Here is an 18,161-nt window from a genome sequence, read left to right as displayed (position 1 = left end):
TGCTGTTATACCATAAGCTCAGCTGAGAATGGAGCACACTCTAAGATCGTAATCTACTGAAGCACTTAAAATATAGCCCCTTTTCTTTCCTTCCTTTCAACTATGTAATTAATTCCCTGGAGCTGCTTGTGTGCTGAAATGCTTGACAGGTTGCCTTGGTTCAAAACTCAGGTGGTGAGCCACAGTAATTACTAATCCCCACCTGATTTCTTGGTGGATCAAATGTTGGCTGGAAAGTGCTATTTGCCTACCTCCTCTACAGGGCGCTTCTTCCAAGATCCAAGAATGACCAAAGCTCACGGCATTTTTAGCTAGATATCCATTGGGCATCCGATACTCCTGTTCGCATTCTGCATCATATTTTCCACAGATTCCACATGTTTTCCCTGCCATCCATAAAGGAACTTGAATCTTCATGGAAAGGAACAGTAAAAAAAAACATTTCAAATTTAAAACAATCAAACATAACAACATTGTGGAACAGATTTTTGCTATGTATGTGCTTTCCAGTATCATGGCATATCATAGAATGGCTTGGGTTGGAAGGAACCCCAAAGATCATCTAGTTCCAGTATGACAACCCACAAACATATAAATGCTCTCCTTCTTTGCTAAGAACTCACATGTATCTCACAGTCCAATGCCAAACTCCCATGATGTTGTGGTACCTTTAGCTCCATTGCAGCCTTTAAATCATGCTGTGCCTGGCTAGCTAAGTAAGTACTTAGTAGTTCTGACTACTATTCTGAAGCTTCTGTGTGATCGCTGTTTTCCGAGTAGGTGATAGATGCAGTATGATAATACTGGTTTTCTTACATTTCTGTTTCCTATTTTTCTAGTACAGCCTTTCAAACGTGGACAGAAGCTGAAAACTTTTTTTTTTCTTGCAGATACACTGCTGAGTCAGACCATGTGTGCTCACAGGCCCATTTGCCAACACACAGTTGCTGCAAGAATAGATTATTGCTGAAGGATTCTTGGATATCCTATTAAGAAACAGAGAGAAGGACTCTGCAGCACTGGCTGCATTATCTTCTTCTATGTGGCCTCCCTGGACAGATTGAGCTTTACTACTGCACAGTATTGCACTCACACATACAGATTTAAGGAGATCCTACAGAAATATCTCATCTAGATTTATGAAGAGGAAACTGTACCGTGATTGTTTTTCCATCGAAGTACAATTTATCGATACCATGGCCTGGGGCAGCAAGTGCAAACCCTTGGTTTTCATTGTGAATCCACAGAGAAGCACCTAGAATACAGAAAAATAGAGAAATAATGGTAATAATTTAAAAAAGCAAAAACACCTCAAATGGACCCAAACTGTCTCCTTTAATAGAGAGAAAAGTAGTGATCATGTTTTAAAAAAAGCTCTTTTGCCTCTTCTGCTTTGAATTCTTCACTAGTTCTCAAGAAGCACAGGCTGTAAAAAAATACTGAAGAGTGTACACATAGATAATGAGTGTTTGTAAAAAGTTGGAAAACAATTTTAATTATCACAAGTGAACTTATTTCTCTTGGGGTTATTAGCATATCATATTTAATCTTGGAAAGGCTTACAGAGCTGCTTAGAATACTTGTGCAGTTGTGCAGCTATACAAAACTCTGACTACGCTGCACTGGAGTAAGAAAATACAAAAACAACACGCTTGTCGATGGGGACATTTTTAGCACAATTATCGCTCACTAAGTACATAATAATTAGGGCAGAGCGCAGCACTGGCAGATGCTAACCCGATTTCAGCAAGATTTATCCTGAATCGTGTACCACAGATACATAGTCGGGGAGCATCTGCATTGTGCGTTGCCCCCAGCTGTGTAGCACAGAATGAAACAATGTCCTCCTGTGTCCTGTCACAGAAAAAATACCCCTGCTTGGAAATAAGAAAGCAGCCTGGTTTTCCTGCATATGCGCAGTTCTCTGTATTTATTCCTGTCAGACTTCAGAATGCTAACCAGATGTATACCTACAAAGCACAATGAGAACATCTTGGATCTCTGAGGGTGGTGAAGGTTTCATCAAGCAAGGTTCTCTACCATAACTGATACACTTCTCCAATTTGGAAGTCCAGTGGGAGCCACAGCAATATATGAAACAGTAGTTAGGCTTTACTTTCCTTGGCCACATTGAGAGTTTCATGCCCTAATAAATGTTTTTAAACGTTCACATGCAAGTGAACAAAATGCAAATTCTTAAATAACAACCTGACACCAAAGGGTATAAATACTTACCGAACACAAACTTGTGGAAGCTCTTTGATACAACTCTTTTGTCTACTCTTCCTCTCTTACTCCTAGTATACACATGAAAATGAAACCAAGGAAATGCTGCGGCACTTACCAGCAGATATGAGGGAAATGTTGGCTGTGGGGCTCTCAGCCCCATCTACCAGCAGTTTCACCTGTCCATTCACAGGATGCATATCAATTTCACTGTTAAGAAGAAGAGAGTTCTTATCTTGTTTGTATCATGTTTACACACATATAGTGACTAAGTGATTTTCTTGCTCACTAAAATATCACTGGTCACAACATAAGCACATTCCAACTGTTTACATTACATCAGGGTATCCTTGTGACTTAAAATGCGGGATAACAACATCACAGGCATCATGTTCAGTATGCATAGGAAGTAAATAAGGAAAATGCTGAAAATCCATGGGCTGCTGAACAAAGCCGAGCAAAGCTTAGATCCAAGCTCCTCTCCCACTCAACGCAATCCCTCATGGTATGGCAGCTGGGAGATGTTACTTACTGACTGCCAATCTTGATGTTGATGGCTTTAAGGTTTGTAGCTTCTCCAGCACTTTTCATCATCACCAGGAACTTAAGTTCAGAGCTGCAATCCTGAACCAAGATGTGATAGCAGTTTGCGGGCATCGAGTAGTTGAACTTGACTTCATTAAAGGTTTTGATCTTGTTGTACGAAACTGAGCAGCGAGCTGGTTAAATAAAATGCCAGTGAATATTTGCTTTTCTGTTAAGAAAAGCCATTAGATTACATGTTTTATTTTTAGTGCTATATTATTTTATGTTTCTGTTTTTGTTTTTTTCCTCTATATGATAATTTTGTATAGGCTATAGGGGCTTTTTGCCACCAGCCACCCATAACTTCTAGTTAAAAAAAGCATGAAAAACACAGTCCTCTGTCTAACAAAATAGTTGCCAGAAAGTTTATGCTACCACTTCAGATAATCGCCAATCTTGATTTCCCTGAAATGCTTTCTCTACTATATGCACAATATTCTCTCCCAGCTGAACCATCCTTGCGTTATTGCAACCCATTTCCTAATTGACTGGAGACAAATAATTCCAGAAAAAAAAACTAAAAATCAGAGGATGCTCAAATTAATTCCAGAGACTGAGGACATCCTGCTTCTGAACCTGATCCAACACTGACCTTTCAAATTCTCGAGCACGGCAGAGGGGGCTTCAGCAAAGACGTTCCAGATTGGAGACTGCAGCTCTGAAGCTGGGATCCTTGGACCCACAGGGAGTGATAGAGGAAGCCTCACAGCTTTTTGATAGAGGATCATCTGGAAAAGAATTCAGAAGCACTGTAAAAGTGTAGTTGTACCAAGTATTCACAACAAACAGCTGAGATAACCTTTCCTCCTACATGGAAATCAATTTCAGTCTCTTCTGCCTTGGTTGACAAAGAATTTATATGAACACAATTTATCTGACTCACTGTGCACGAGCTTTTGCTTCTGCTTACAATTTTCTTTCATGGTACGAATCATCATTCAGTTAGTGTTTATGAGAGAATGTATTACTTCCTTTTCAAATGTGTTTATATAAACACTTAGGGAGCTACCACAGGTGGAAAAGCATGTCTTCGTGAGTACCCACCATACTCTTTTTGCACGAACGAAACCACTGTATGAGTATTCTTAGAAGAAATATAAAAAGACTGAAAACTCATAAAGGCTGTCTTCATCATTTACACCCAAGTTGATGCTTACTTTACTTTGCTTTTCCTTCTAAGTATTGGCCCTGTATAATTAAACAACACCAACAATCTCACTTTTCTATCAGGAAAACATAGGAGAGTGATGACAACGTTTCATATTTACATCAGGCAGCTTGACAACAACATCACATGTCCTCGGAGAAGTTAGAGCCACAACCATCCTGGCTTGTCGAGAAGGATTCTTGTCCATTCTCTCAGAGAAACCCAGCATAAATGCAGCCCCAGGGACAAACTCGTAAAACCTTCAAAAAGGAAAGATCTGATGAAACAGAGAGGCAAAAAGACTCATCCAAACCAGGCAGCCTCACATCTGTGCAGAAGTGGCATACAGGTTCTTCAGGATCATTGGCCACATCCCCGTAACCACTCCCTGCTTTACTGATCAGTGTTCCGTGAAAGGAAGAACCTGTTCCCTGGTTTTCAGGATGACCAGCACAAGGAATTACTGTACACAGGATGGCGATGTCTCCCACTCAGGTTTTGGGACCGAGGGCAGTACTCAGACAGCTCAGAGAATTCACTAATAGCTTGTGCTTTATTCCCTAGAACTTCATGGGTGGATACTGGTTTTTCACATTTGCCCAACATCATATATGAGTGGCACTAAAGGTTAAAACCTCACCATTCAACCACTGATCTGACATTCGAAGGAACCTTGGGCCACTCCAGCTTCACTTGTGCAGCAGGGTGCCCAGCAAACCGCCCAGTTACCAGCTCAGTAGAAACCTTGTAGTCCCGGCAGTCCCAGCCCCATTTCACGTAGGCCTACAATGGAGCGAAAAGCGGTCCATTTTTATAAACATGGAACATTATTTTACTGCGACGTATACAGTTGCATGTGATGATTTTTTGAGCCTTACCACTGCCTTGTGAGCATTGCGGACCGAAGCATCTGCGCAGAGCTTCCACTTGCTCGAATCTGTGAGGTTTGTCACAAATACCTGCACCCGCGGCCTGACCGAGTCGGTATCAGCATATACCACAAGCTGGAGGCCTCCTGTCTTCTTATTGTTACTAATGCCATGGAGAAAAGCAGCTAACACTGGGGTTTTGATGTCACCCAGAAACTTAGGCTAAAGAGAAGGGGGACAAAGTATGCAAAGAACAACATTACAAAGGAGTTGCTATGGAGCATTTTAAATGCAAGATCTAGAATATAAAAAACTGAACTACAAATATATAGCAGCGTATGTACTGCACATATATCTACATGTGCCTGTAAATTCTCATGTCTATGCTTTAGCATGCATGTGCCCCTGCAAGCACAGGAGGATCTCATCACTATATTTGAGATAAGCCAAAATTTGTGCCGTTTACTGAGCTACACCACACTCACCATGAAAAGACTGCACCATGAAAAGCATGTAGGGGACCTACAGTGTGTGCCTGACTGATATTCAAAACTTGACAGTTTGGTGTTTCTCTGTTCCCATTGCCTGTGCTGCACAATTGCTGCAAATGCACGGCCACTCTTCCAAGATGTTAAAAGTCCCTAAAAATGACGCAACTAACCCAGGAAGCAGCTCGGGATGTGTCATGGCTGGATCTGGTAGAGGAGTATCTGCTGGTAGCGCGGTCACCTGGGAGTTTTCTTTTGGGGAACTGCGGGAAGAAAACACATCATGCTCATGAAGCGAATTTAAAATCACACTCGTAGAAACTCCACTAGGCAGTGCTGCAGAATATCCTTTGTTACGGAGCATATTACTGGTATGAGCCTCAGAAGAACTGCCACAGCTGATTTGGTGTTATCAGTATTGCAGTTTCCCTCAGCAAAGACAAGAAGTGGACTTCAATGTTTTAACCTAACTCGTAACAGATTCCAAACTCAATTAACTAAGAATAGAAAACTCACCTCTTGTCTGTGTGCTGATCTAAAGCGATACTGATAAATCTCATGACGCCCCTTTGAAAAGAAGGAGATGAAAAGCATTGGAAGAAAAGAAATGCTGCAATTGTATTCAAATCTGAGCACTGGGAACTAAGTCAGAATTCTAGTAATTATCACTTATGCTTAGTTCTGTACGCTTAGTTGTAAGCACATAATGCAGTAGTTGAAATGGTTGAAATAGTCTATATAAAGCATTAATGATCCTACTACAAAATAAAGATATAAACAAACAATTTGTATAGACGGAAAGCAATAAATTGGTGAAACATGCTTCCCTGCCCACAACAAAAGTTTCAGCAAACTTGTAGAAACATTTGAGATGTTCTAACAGAGACAGCTGAGCCAATGACTGCAGTTGTGTTTGCAGAATAGATATTAAAATTTTATGTTGCTAATATTTGCTGTGTCAACTAATAACTTGATACAAAACCAGCTGCCATGAGGCAGTATCATTTGATTTACTGACAAATATGAGTTACCCATATTTTGGAAAGCACGCTGCTGCTGCTGCTGCTACTGCTGTCATCTTCCAGATGTCCTGAGTGATGCTCATGGCTGTGGTGACTCACTGACCTGCTGCTGCTGCTGCTGCTGCTGCTGCCATTTAGATGCCCTGAATGATGGCTATGGCTATGGTGACTGCTTGACTTGCTGCTGCTGCTACTGCTCCTACTACTGCTACTTTTGCTGCTGCTGCTGCTGCTACTGCTGCTGCTGCTACTGCTGCTCTTGCTGCTGCTTCTGCTCCTGCTGCTGCTACTGCTGCTCTTGCTGCTGCTACTGCTGCTCTTGCTGTTACTGCTACTGCTGCTGCTACTGCTGCTGCTCCTGCTGCTGCTACTGCTGCTGCTACTGCTACTGCTACTGCTGCTGCTGCTTCTCTTGCTGCTGTTACTGCTCTTGCTGCTGCTTCTCTTGCTGCTGTTACTGCTCTTGCTGCTCCTGCTGCTGCTGCTTGCATCTTTGTTTCTTGCTTGCTTTACTTGATCATTCTCCTCTTCATCCATAGGCTTTTTACGATTAGGAGAGGAGGCAGATGATGAGGAAGAAGAGGTGGCAGTTGAGGAGGCAGAAGATGAGCTGGAGGAAGTTTTTGCATCAGGCTCTGTCCCAAACTCTGCTAGCACAGTGTTTCCTTTCTTAGATGGTCGATTTTTCGGGTGCCGTGTTTTGTTTGCAACCTGCAAAACAATTCAAAGGAAATCACAGGAGAGGGGATACATCTGTTTCTGTATTTACAATGTGAAATATCTGTGGGTGTCAGACAAGCTGCTCACCACAGCCTTTCCTGCCTCACCATGGAAGCTGCAGAGCTCACTCTTCCCCACCAAAATCTGCCCCAGCAAGAGGACCAGCCCCAGCTGTATGCACCCCTCGGGTCAGTCTCTCCAGATGTGAGATGGACTGACAACACTGACACCTTTCGAACCAGCCCCATCCTGGCTTTCCCGTGCCAATTTACTACTCTAGCCTTCAAATCCTTGGCTTTATTTACTGGAAAATATCCTCCCCTCGGAGGCTTGAAGTCTCTTACCTTGAACATACTGTCAATGCCTAGAATCCTCTTCAGTTTAGCTTGAATGTCCTCATATGGAGATGATTCATCCTCTTCCTCAGATTCTGGGTTTACCTCAGTAATTATTCTGGCAGCTGCTCTAGATCCTGCCTGAATCTCCAGCTGAATTTTGTCAATATCAGCATCTGTATGAACTGCACACAAATTGCACAGATTAAAAAGTTATACTGCTTCAAGGAGCACTAACAAACCTAATAAGAAAAGGCTTGTACTCGGTACTGTACCTGGCATCAAAACTATTTTAGCTTCATGTTCTCCAATTAATTTGTGCAAATACGTATTCTGTATGAAACTGGCATCTCTTGACCTTCTGGAAAAGCAAAGCTGGCAACCAATATGATGCATTTTGAGGCAAATGTCTCGTTTATGTGCTCTTTTTCCTGTGCTACGGCGAAGATCTTCTCGAGAACTATGGGACTGTTTCCTTGGCATGCTGTCAGGCCCTTGCTGTAGTGGAGATGAGCATGTGAATGCCACTGGGAGCATGTCATAGGCAAGAGTAAAACTGCAGGTATAGGTAGCACGTAAGGGGTAAGTGTAACTGTGCAAGCCAAAAGGAATAGGTTACCATTGCGAAGTGTTCCCTGGAAGCTCTCTCTGATGTTTGGAAAGGTTCTTCTGTAACATCTAATGGAGCATCTTCCGGCAGAATTGAGGTCCTCTTTTCAACACCTAGTTCTCCTATGTTCCTTGATACAGCAAAAGCCTTATGTCTGTGAAAATATGCATAGAAAGTGATGAGTGATTCTAAACCCATGTATTTGGATTAAACAAGTTATTGTCCTGTCTCTGTCAAGTGTTATGACAGAAGTATGCTCTTTGAACATGGGAACTGTATATGCAACTATTAGTATAAATATCGTTAAAGACAATTAAGAGGTCATGAGGAACATCACAGGAAGTTTTCAAAGCATGGGTAAATTTAAATAAATTTCCAAAACATGAGAGATATATTTGGAAATAAAAATATTTTTTGAAAAATAAGAACTAGTAAAATAATAAAGAAAAGAAAAGAAAAGAAAAATTAAGCTCCTAAATATTTGAGGCATCTCTTGACTTTCAATTCCCTTATTTCTCTTCTTTGCCCTTTATCCTAAAGGTTATTTATCACGTTGCATGTCTAGAAACCTCCATCAAACGTCAGTGAACCTTGAACTTCATAAGGTTTCCATAACAGAAGGTATCCCAAAGTAATGCCACCATACCTTCCAACCACTATCTCAGTTTCCTCACGGCATGGGTTCGTTTCAATCTTAAGGTTTTTCAATTTCACATCTATCTTGGCATCAAACTTCATTGGCATTCTTGTCTGGACCTCGCCTTGAATTTCAACAGCATGTTGAAAGTATTCTGTGTTGACACCCATCGTTGCAACTGTATGCACATATAAACTGAAATAGAGAGATGTGGTTGTATGTAAGAAAGGTGTTCATTTTTACATTGAGCTTCTCTTTCATAAAACAAACAAACAAACAAACAAACAAACTTCCATCTATAACTCAGGCATTAGAAACCTGCCATACCTGGGCTTTAAGTCAGACCGAATCTGCATGGTGGATTCAAGCAACTGAGAAAGTCTGAAATCTCCGGTTAAAGGCGGCGTCATCTTTCCCTCAACTGCAAAAGACAGAACACTGGAGTGTAAGCAAGACGCAGTTTTCAGGAAGAGGTAATATTTTCTCTTAATACAATGAAAAGGGCTGAGAAACAGGGCATGACTTTGAGATAAAAGGTCTTTCTTTCAAGTCTGAAAAAGAAAAAAAAACAAAGTGTACAGAAAACTTGTTCTGTGTTCAGGTGCTTCAGCCCCCAACCGTGTCAGTGCTGCTGCTGGGCTTTGCACTGAGGACCCAGAACTGGGCATAGAACTTCTGGTGCGGCCTCAAATGTGCTAAGCAAAGGAGGAAAAGCCTTTCGGAGCTCGCGCTGCTTCAACTTTGGCAGCCAAGGATGCAGTTGGCGTCCATCACCACAAGAGCACGCTGCCGATTCACCATCAACTTGTCCACCAGGCCTCCCAGGCCCTTTTCTGCAAAGCGGCTGCTGCCTGGGCGATGCCCAGCCTGCACACGCACGGGGGTTACTCTGTCCCTTTGCCACGATTCAGCACACTCCTGTCAGGCCATCCCTCCAGCCTGTCGCCGTCCCCTGGAGCGGCAGCCCGACCCCCCAGCACAGTGACAACTCTCACCGCTTTCATGTGCGTCCAGCTTCTTTTTTAATACCTTCACTATCTCTCCTCCTGTGTTTTATGACACTAAAAACATCATTTTGTTGTTGTTGTTGTTGTTTGTTTGTATGCTTTCCTACATCTTTCCCCAGCCTCTCTTAGCCTGTCCCTCCCACTCGCTGGCACAGCAGACCTCATACTTCCCAACCCACCGCTGACTGCAGCTCGTGCCAGGGCGGTGGTGTAGGACCCGTACTCCAGCGGCAGGCCGAGACAGCTGGGAACCACGTATCGCAGCTCTCCCATCCACACCGGCTGCGTCCACTGCCCTGCAATGCTGTTGCGGATCTGGTTGGCGATTCTCTTTATTGCTGCGTTTCGATCAGCAGGTTCCACTACAGTCTGGCAGAAGACAGAGGTCCAAGGGGTGAGGAAATGAAAGGACAGTGGTGTCAAGTCTTGCAAAGAAAAGTAGGGGGCCCTGGTACCTTCATGACCTGTTGCAGGAGTTCCTTGTTGATGTTGATGAAGGCCACTTCTTGGCCAAGTATTTTCAAGTAGGCTGATACCAAAGGGGTTTCTGTCGGCAGCTCTTTCCATCCCTGCAGCTAAGGAACAGATCAGGAAACAAGTGAAGTTCCTTAATGCAACACTTTACAAATGGCAGTTTAGCAAGGCAATGACAACTATTACTGACCAACCCACAGCCTTCTTTTGCCCCTCATATTTCCTTGGTGTCCTGTTAACTGTGTAGTGTTGCTATTTTAGACATACTTCCTATCACTGTGATGTTCCCTATCCACTGTCCTCTATTCCGGTGAAACAACTTTTACTCTGATGCAGAGGGGCTGGGCCATTTGTGCTGTTAAACCCAGTCTGAAAGCATTGCACCAAATCACCATTTCTCTTGAAGTTAAAGAGAACTTATAAACTACGCTGGGAAAACGGAGGGAGGAGAAAACCTGCCAGGCATGGGAGATGTTTGTGCTGTGACATCCACTTTCCCCTCATCTCTCTGCTCCTCCTGCAGTCATATCTGAGGTGGGAAGGAAGTGGTGCTGCAGCAAGACTTGCAAAAGCTGTCACAGACATTACAGGAGGAATGTCTCCTGCAGTCTCACTGCAGAGATACTCAAACTGACTGCTGGTGGGTAAAGTCCCCTCTGAGATGAGCTTAACTTTCACGATAAGTCTCACTAAATATCCCTTCATGTAACCCACACATTATGTTGCTAAAAACACCTACAGCTTTTCCAAGCTCCTTTATCTGCTTGTATGTGGGATATTCAGCAAATGGGATGTTTCTTTTCATTATGACATCTGCGAGGCCTTCCACTCGGATGCCAACCTACAAAAACAATGTGAGAAGGAATAGTCTGAAACGTACTTACAGAGTGGAAACTTAGGAGTCAGATTTTAATATGAAAATTGTTCCATTTGCTTTATTACTAATTTAAGTAAATATTTACCTCTACCAGATCAGCCACTGAACCTGCAGAATTTGCCATCAATTTGGAAATTATTGCTGATGGGAACATAGTTCTTGGGCTGTTCACAACAAAGATTTCTCCAGTAGCACCAACTCTATAGTTATCTGGGGCAGAAGTAAATAAAAGACCATTTTTCTAACCATTCTACTCATCATTAAAGACTGTATTTCTGGAGCTTTTTTAGTTACTGACTCTAAGATACATCATTACGTGAGTTTAAATTGTTCAGGCTCAAATACTCCTGTACTTTTATTAAATATTATTAAATAGTAAATATTATCAATTAATTATTAAATCATTAAATATTATTAAATATACGTAATTTCTGTATTAAATGGAGAAAGCTTCTACCATAGTTGTAAGAAGAAATAGATTAATTTTTCAATAAAAAATAAACTAAACATTTCAGAAACCAATCTTAGCAAGCAGTTTACAGAATCTCTTTTTGCAGAGATCAGCAGTTCTAAGGGGAAAAACTTCTCTAGACATAAACCACACAGGCACTGACAATTTGCATTCCTCCAAAGGACTTGGTAACCCTTCAGAAGGGATTTCTAAAGTCGCTGAAATGCTTTACTCACCAAAGTAAGTGTCTGCTCGAATGACCTTGCTGTACCGATAGCTCATACTGTCCAGTTTGGGGGACAGGAGCTTAAGGGCAATGTTACAAGCTGAAGATCTATACAAAGAAAGGTAATATATTCAGAAAAAGCTATACTCCATCAGAATAAGAAAATGAATTCAGTTTGTCAGCATATGCAGAAAATAGCACTCTTCATTCTTGTCTCTACTTACATGTTGTACATAAATGGCAATCTGCTCTTTGACAAAGACTTCATGTGGGAATATACAAAACTGGCCACTTGCATATTGCTCTCCTTCATTGCCACGTTAGCTATAGTCGTTATCAAAGCAAGGGCAGGCCTTGTCTCAAAGATAACAGCACAAGCCATCATTCGCACCTCAGGGGGAAGTGATTGGTCTGCAAGGATCTGGATGAGATAGCCCTGCACCTGCAGAGAGGAAACACATTGTTGGGAATTACCAAAGACTGTCTGACTGGAGTCTGCCTCCTATAACACCTTTAGCTGTCTACACCATCTGAAAGGCCAAAGCCTTGCCTATACTCGCCATGCAAGTAACCCCAGTGGTCAACAGGAGGTCACTGGTGACTCACCCAACGTCAGGGAAAGGTCTAAAAGAAGCAGCTCTATGGCAGCATTTTGCCTGAGAAGTCAACAGAAGGTCTCTCTCTCTCTCCTCATGACTCTTGAGGAAGACTAAATTATCCACTTCTAAGTGGCTAAATTTCTACCATATATAGCAAACATCAGACTTAATTCGTTATATCAGTTGACTTCAGAAACAGTGCTGATACCCTTCTGGAAGCTTTCTACTGAACGATATTTATTATATATTACCAGAAAACACTAGCAGAAATGTAAGCTTGTATTCTGTTGTTCTTAAAAATAAGCAAACATAATGAAACCACAGATTTGATGTTATTGAATTAATTACCATCAGAGCATACATTTTCTTTCTTCAGTTCCTTAAGTAAAGAAATCCCTGACAGATGTTACTTACTGTTTTGGGGTCCTTCCAAGCTATCTTTTTCAAGGCCGTTATGGCATCTATCTGAATGTGGACTGGGATATCAGCAGCACTGGATGAAGATATTGGAAGGAACTTCAGGATGCGCTTTAAGCTGGCTGGTTCTCCCATGTTACCAATGCACTTTAGAGCTAATTTCATTTTGTCTTCACGGCCCCTGCTGATTGCTTCATCTGCCAGGTCATGGATGGGCTATGGACAACAAAGCACAGTTCAACCTTTTCTACCTAATGTATACATATATATGTATATATATATACGTATTGTCCATAGTTTTCCCCATACCCACTAAAAAGACTATCACGATAAAGTAAATGGTCCTAATAAAAGTACCCAGTGATGGCTGTAGGAAAAAAAAGAAGGGGAAAACAAACAAACAAAAAAAAGATGTGAAAGCTGTGTTTTCAGTGATGAAATTATTGAATTATTGTCTACTTTAGTAAAATGATTTATTGCCTTTGTTCTGAAGGAGGCCAATGAAATGTGCATTTGTCTAGTTGACTGATAGTTAAAAAATGTCTAGTCAACATATTCATACCAGATCCAAAAAGAGTTAAACCAAAGTAGTGTACAATAACAAGTGTACATTAACCTACCTGAAGAGCTTCCTTAGGACATGCTGAGGTCTGAGAGCAGTATCTGTTGACTACAGAGCTATATCCCAAGCAGGCCACTTGCTGAAGCACAGGATTTTTCTGAATTCGAGAGCTGGTCATTAAATCCTGTGGGGAGAATAAAAGAAAAGGAAAATAAATACATAAAATTAACATTGGCATTTAAGACAATGCTTGGCATAGCTGTCAGAGAAGGAAAATCATCACAGCTTATCTAGGGGGAGTAATTTCAGAATGATTATTCTTCACATCAAGACAAATTAAATCAGCCTGTAGACATTTCATTAACAAGATTCACTTAGGACCTTAGTTCCACATTGGTTTCAACATAAATAAGCACAAATATTAGTTCATGGAGAGCCATTTGATTTTCCTCAGTTGAGCATTACACAAAGTGAAGATTATGGGTGAACATCAGTCAATAAATAGAACATCTTTAGAACAGCGTGTGTCTCAATTGCATTAAGAAAGCACTGTCAGCTAATATATTTTGCTTCCTACTTACGAAGAGGAATACTGATTAGAGATGGGAAAAAAATCCTGTTCAGTATAAATGATTACACTATTCTATGCACCGTGCAAACTATTTGACGTTTGCACTAACATTTTAACTTGCAGCGCTTTCCAATTTATAGGAATGTTTTGTAATTACAAGAGCCATTCAAATGATGCAATGCACAAATCACCATTTATGTTTCAGAAGGAAGAGATAATGTGGACAAAGAATTTGCCTGTAGAAGGCATGACAGATTAGTCCAGCATACTAAAATGGTACTACTTCTCAGAAGCTGTTAAGAGAGAAGGGCTCTTCTATCACCACAACAAATTGAAGATGCATTATCTTCTCATATATGTTAAAATAAAATTAAAAAAATCATGGATCAGCATATATGCAAAATTGGTATACATGATGGGAGAACCCACTCTAGTGAACTTTATAATCAAAGGTTGCCATCAATTAACATTCTTTTTGCTACCAAATTGGAAAGATTCACATGGATTTACTCACTGCTGCTATTGGAAGTGTGTGTTCATCAGCTTGCAATAAATGAAGAGTCAAAGAAACAGTTAGAAGGGTCTGAATGTAGTTGAGGTCATCATTGCGAATTCTGTTCTTAAGGAATTTTAGTGTTTCTGTGGTGCCACTCGCAGAAACTGCGCTCAGGAGCCATCGCCTGCAAGCACGTTAGAAAAAGAAGTCTAGCTCTCAGGTCTCCAGAAATGAAGAATTTCACAGCAGATTGCACAATGAAATACCTGTAACGAGGTTTATCTGAAACTTGTCTCCAGATAGACTCAAGATTGTCAGCATTTGCTATCCGGCAAAGCTGGACCACCTCTAAGAATCTGTATGAAACATCGTCATGGAAATCTTGTTGGTTATTCAGGACTATGTGCTGCAGCGTTTCTATTATCTGTACACCACAAGAGAGAGAAGGGACATGTCATTAAATCCCTTGGTATTTCTGATCCTATTTCTGGTCACTTAATTTTCAATTAGGACAGTGATTCAAAGACCTAAGCATTCCATACCCGTTGCTCAGGGTTTTTTGTCTTGATCAGCTGAAGTGGCATCTGTGGCAGTACGGCTGGGAAGCGGTAGCGAAGGCTGCCATAGTTCTGCATGGGGACATCCGGGGCACTGCCCCGCTCACTTCTCACCTCGACCAAAGTGAGCTGCTGTCTGTCAAGGCACAGAGAGGAATAAGAAGTTGTCATTAAGTATGTGTACTTAGAGCTTTACCCAACTGCTGCTAGGCTCAATTCTCTTCTCATTTCATCTAGGGTTGAAAGGGACCACCAAAACTTGCAATTATTCTCACTTAGAGAAGCAGCCCTGCACCTCACCTACCTTGCTTCCATGACAGCCACCCCAGTGGGCTCATTGAATGGGGAGATCTGATACACCTGCCGCGACGAGACATCTGTGATCAGCGTGCCGCTGTCTGACTGCTTCAGCTTGTAGGAGAAAGCGGTGGTCCCTTTGGTGAGCCTTTCTTTCTAGAGAAGCACAGAGAGAGCACAGAGTGAATGGGGCAGATGGCTCGTGTTACTCATCTTTTCCACCTGCTTGGTGTGAGGAAGGTCTTTCCACGTCTCACATACCATCACGTCCACAGGGCAGGGATAGATGTAAGCCATTCCAATGCTTTTTTGCACCTTTTCCTGGCAATTATTCAAGTCCACAGTTCTGGTAACATAGATTCGGCTATTCTTCCTGTCTTCCTGAATGACATACCTTGCATGACAAATACCTCCAATTCCAGCCTGAAGGGATAAGTTGAGAGAGAGAGAGACTTGTGAATTGTATCAGGATTTCCCTGCAGGAGAACAATCTTTGAAGTATCCGTAGGAGGGTAAGGATACACCGAGACATGTTTTGGGCAAAGACAAATTGGATAAGGATTCACTCATCTATGTTTTGAAAGCTGTTACCCACTGCTCACAATTAATCCTACCAAACTAAAAAACAGACAGACAAACGCATGAAATAGACATATTTTAAATTCAGTCACGGATCTCAGAAAATGGTTCCTTCTTGATGAAGGTATTGCATTTTAAACAAAGCAATTTAACAAATGCCTTTAAAGAATTCCAGCAAAAGCAATTCCTTCAACATGTTCACATGTATTTTCTATGTGAATGAAAAACAACAGTTTTTCACGATGTATGCTTGAAAGGAGATTCAAATAAAGAAAAACCTGAATGAAGAGCCCCTAACCAGAACGCATCCTTTCAGCAAAGTTGTTTTAGAAATGGGAATGGAAAACACAAACCTCTTGTAATTCGTAGACGTTCTGTGATTTTTTAATGGTCATCTGGAACATGTTCAATATTCCTCTCACTATGTTAACACACAGATCTGGGCAGTCTTCTGGGGCATAAATGTTTCCGATCCGTCCACTGCTGTATTCAAATTTGAAGAGCCGGGTGAAACACGATGAGATCACTTGGGTGATTTTGGAAGATCGAGTGAAGGGATCCCTGGGCCAGACCCCATTGTACTCCTCCACTTGTGGAGAGCGGACCTGAGAGGAAGATAAAAATATATACTGACGTGAATAAAATTACTTCGGCACTAAATGTGTAAACAGATTGGAAAAAAATTAACCTAATCACTAGTTTTCTACTCCTTCCTTCCAAATTTAGGCTTAGATGTCCACGTAGCAGTTGATTCTTTGATTCTTCTATCTGTTGCTTACTTTGTAAAATCGGTACAAGTCCTGGGGGCTCAATAGTGCTCTTTTGCTGTAGAGAAGCAGTTAACACACCCTTGTTAACTCTTGGGAAGATTGTGAACAGTTTACTCTCATGGACTACAGAGGGGGAAAAAATCATTCAGAAAGTAATAAAATGAAATTTCAAGTAAATCAAATGAAATTCCCTCCATTTTTCTTCAGCCTTAAACTACAATAGCTGTGCCTGGATCTGCTTTGGACTAAATTTAACATTTAAATTGTAAAATCATTCTAATTCCTACCCAACCAATCCCCTCCCCCCCCCAACCATTCTTAGAATGCTTCATTTTAATTCTTCCCCTCTCAAAAAAAAGTTTATTGCTTTGACTAAACAAGTTACCATATTTGATCCATAGTTATGAATTGATTAAATCAACACTTTTTCGTTTGTTTGCTTGTTTCCTTCTACATACAGAAACACAATGGAAATCAGAAGCAATTTTACTGACTTTGTTGAAGTTACAGCAAGTTGAGGTGTGTCCCTCAGAGCACCGTCTGGGGCACTCAACACAATTTCAGGATCAATACAACAATGAGAAGTACAATCCCTAACTCATTTGATATCTTAACGAGCTTCATCCTTAACGATAGAAGCTCTACAGCTCTTCTAAAACCCTTGAGAGATGTCCTTTCTGATGCCTCCCACGTTTTTCCCCAAGTGTGTAAACACAATCTATGCTTATTAATTATCTGCATGACCATAGATCTGCGTATCTGCATTCTACATACCCAAGTCCTTTCTCCCCACAGGACTTGGAAATATTTGTTGAAAATTGAATAAAATCTTAAAATCAGAGCAGGCTGAAGTGCCTTAAGTTAGAAATAAACATTTTGTAACAGAATCCCTGGTATTGACACCTCTACTTCACATATAAAGTCTTGAGAAGTCCCTGCTACAAACAATTTTCACAGTAAGCACATGTAAGCAATTGGATGGTAAATCACTCCTCAAATTTGAAACTTCAGTTAGCAAACCATTCTCTGAAACCTACAGTACTAAGTTTCCAATTCTGTCTCCTATAGCCTTCTTGGAACACAGGTGAGCAAAACACCTGTAAATGAATGTGACTTGAATTCAGTGTTGGTTGGTGCGTTTGGAACAAGACATGGCCAGTACCTTGAGGAGGTAAGCATTCTCTGGTAGCCCACTGATCTCTAGCTTGCTGCTCAAGCGCACACCAGCTTTGCCCAAACTTCTGTCTTGAAGCCCATTCAACATAGAACCTTCATAGTTGTACAGGTAACTCCTTCTGCTATTGAATCCTGGGTCTGTGGGGAATAACAGCCATTTACGTAGAAGCTGTAAGCATATTCTAATGAATAGTCATCATAACAAAGTCACCAAGTTTATAGGTAGAAATGTACTTACCAATGTCAAACTTCTGGCTGCCTACAAAAAGAGATAGAAAAACCACATGAGCTATATGCAGTCTAAACCTAATTGTTGTCAGTGAACTCAAGGAAATTCCAGGGAAGAAGAATGAAGACGGGATGTGTAAGCTTACCTACAAGGGTGAGCACTAATGCCAGTATGATCCCCCTCATAGCGAAGGTGAATAGGGCTCTGCCAGGCATGGTGAGACTTTTATGGAAG

General features: G+C 41.3%; 1 protein-coding gene and 1 long non-coding RNA gene across 2 annotated transcripts in view; one reads left to right on the top strand and one right to left on the bottom strand.

Moving 5' to 3' along the window:
• The window catches only part of LOC121111362, a 25,126-nt gene extending 22,562 nt beyond the window's left edge, over window positions 1-2,564 (top strand). The window contains exon 6 of the long non-coding RNA XR_006939966.1: window positions 891-2,564. This is a non-coding gene — a long non-coding RNA (uncharacterized LOC121111362). The remainder of the gene's footprint in view (window positions 1-890) is intronic.
• Window positions 1-18,161, bottom strand: part of VTG2 (vitellogenin 2) — a 20,980-nt gene extending 2,819 nt beyond the window's left edge. Inside the window, exons 1-33 of the mRNA NM_001031276.2 lie at window positions 18,073-18,161; window positions 17,937-17,957; window positions 17,685-17,836; window positions 16,106-16,357; window positions 15,435-15,596; window positions 15,181-15,329; window positions 14,862-15,012; window positions 14,586-14,743; window positions 14,338-14,503; window positions 13,311-13,436; window positions 12,688-12,906; window positions 11,899-12,116; window positions 11,685-11,782; window positions 11,083-11,207; window positions 10,860-10,961; window positions 10,102-10,221; window positions 9,826-10,015; window positions 8,967-9,060; window positions 8,649-8,834; window positions 8,012-8,156; window positions 7,668-7,890; window positions 7,402-7,577; window positions 6,347-7,048; window positions 5,832-5,882; window positions 5,489-5,578; window positions 4,837-5,049; window positions 4,599-4,741; window positions 4,080-4,218; window positions 3,404-3,539; window positions 2,759-2,945; window positions 2,345-2,436; window positions 1,158-1,255; window positions 252-411 (exon numbers count right to left, since the gene is read on the bottom strand). Coding sequence (NP_001026447.2) covers window positions 252-411; window positions 1,158-1,255; window positions 2,345-2,436; window positions 2,759-2,945; window positions 3,404-3,539; window positions 4,080-4,218; window positions 4,599-4,741; window positions 4,837-5,049; window positions 5,489-5,578; window positions 5,832-5,882; window positions 6,347-7,048; window positions 7,402-7,577; window positions 7,668-7,890; window positions 8,012-8,156; window positions 8,649-8,834; window positions 8,967-9,060; window positions 9,826-10,015; window positions 10,102-10,221; window positions 10,860-10,961; window positions 11,083-11,207; window positions 11,685-11,782; window positions 11,899-12,116; window positions 12,688-12,906; window positions 13,311-13,436; window positions 14,338-14,503; window positions 14,586-14,743; window positions 14,862-15,012; window positions 15,181-15,329; window positions 15,435-15,596; window positions 16,106-16,357; window positions 17,685-17,836; window positions 17,937-17,957; window positions 18,073-18,142 — 5,314 coding nt within the window. The 5' untranslated portion in view covers window positions 18,143-18,161. The remainder of the gene's footprint in view (window positions 1-251; window positions 412-1,157; window positions 1,256-2,344; window positions 2,437-2,758; window positions 2,946-3,403; window positions 3,540-4,079; window positions 4,219-4,598; window positions 4,742-4,836; window positions 5,050-5,488; window positions 5,579-5,831; window positions 5,883-6,346; window positions 7,049-7,401; window positions 7,578-7,667; window positions 7,891-8,011; window positions 8,157-8,648; window positions 8,835-8,966; window positions 9,061-9,825; window positions 10,016-10,101; window positions 10,222-10,859; window positions 10,962-11,082; window positions 11,208-11,684; window positions 11,783-11,898; window positions 12,117-12,687; window positions 12,907-13,310; window positions 13,437-14,337; window positions 14,504-14,585; window positions 14,744-14,861; window positions 15,013-15,180; window positions 15,330-15,434; window positions 15,597-16,105; window positions 16,358-17,684; window positions 17,837-17,936; window positions 17,958-18,072) is intronic.

The sequence above is a fragment of the Gallus gallus genome, chromosome 8, assembly GCF_016699485.2.
Source record: "Gallus gallus isolate bGalGal1 chromosome 8, bGalGal1.mat.broiler.GRCg7b, whole genome shotgun sequence".
Lineage (NCBI taxonomy): Eukaryota > Metazoa > Chordata > Aves > Galliformes > Phasianidae > Gallus > Gallus gallus.
Note: the sequence above shows the minus strand (reverse complement) of the source record. Positions and strands in the feature narration are given on the sequence as shown.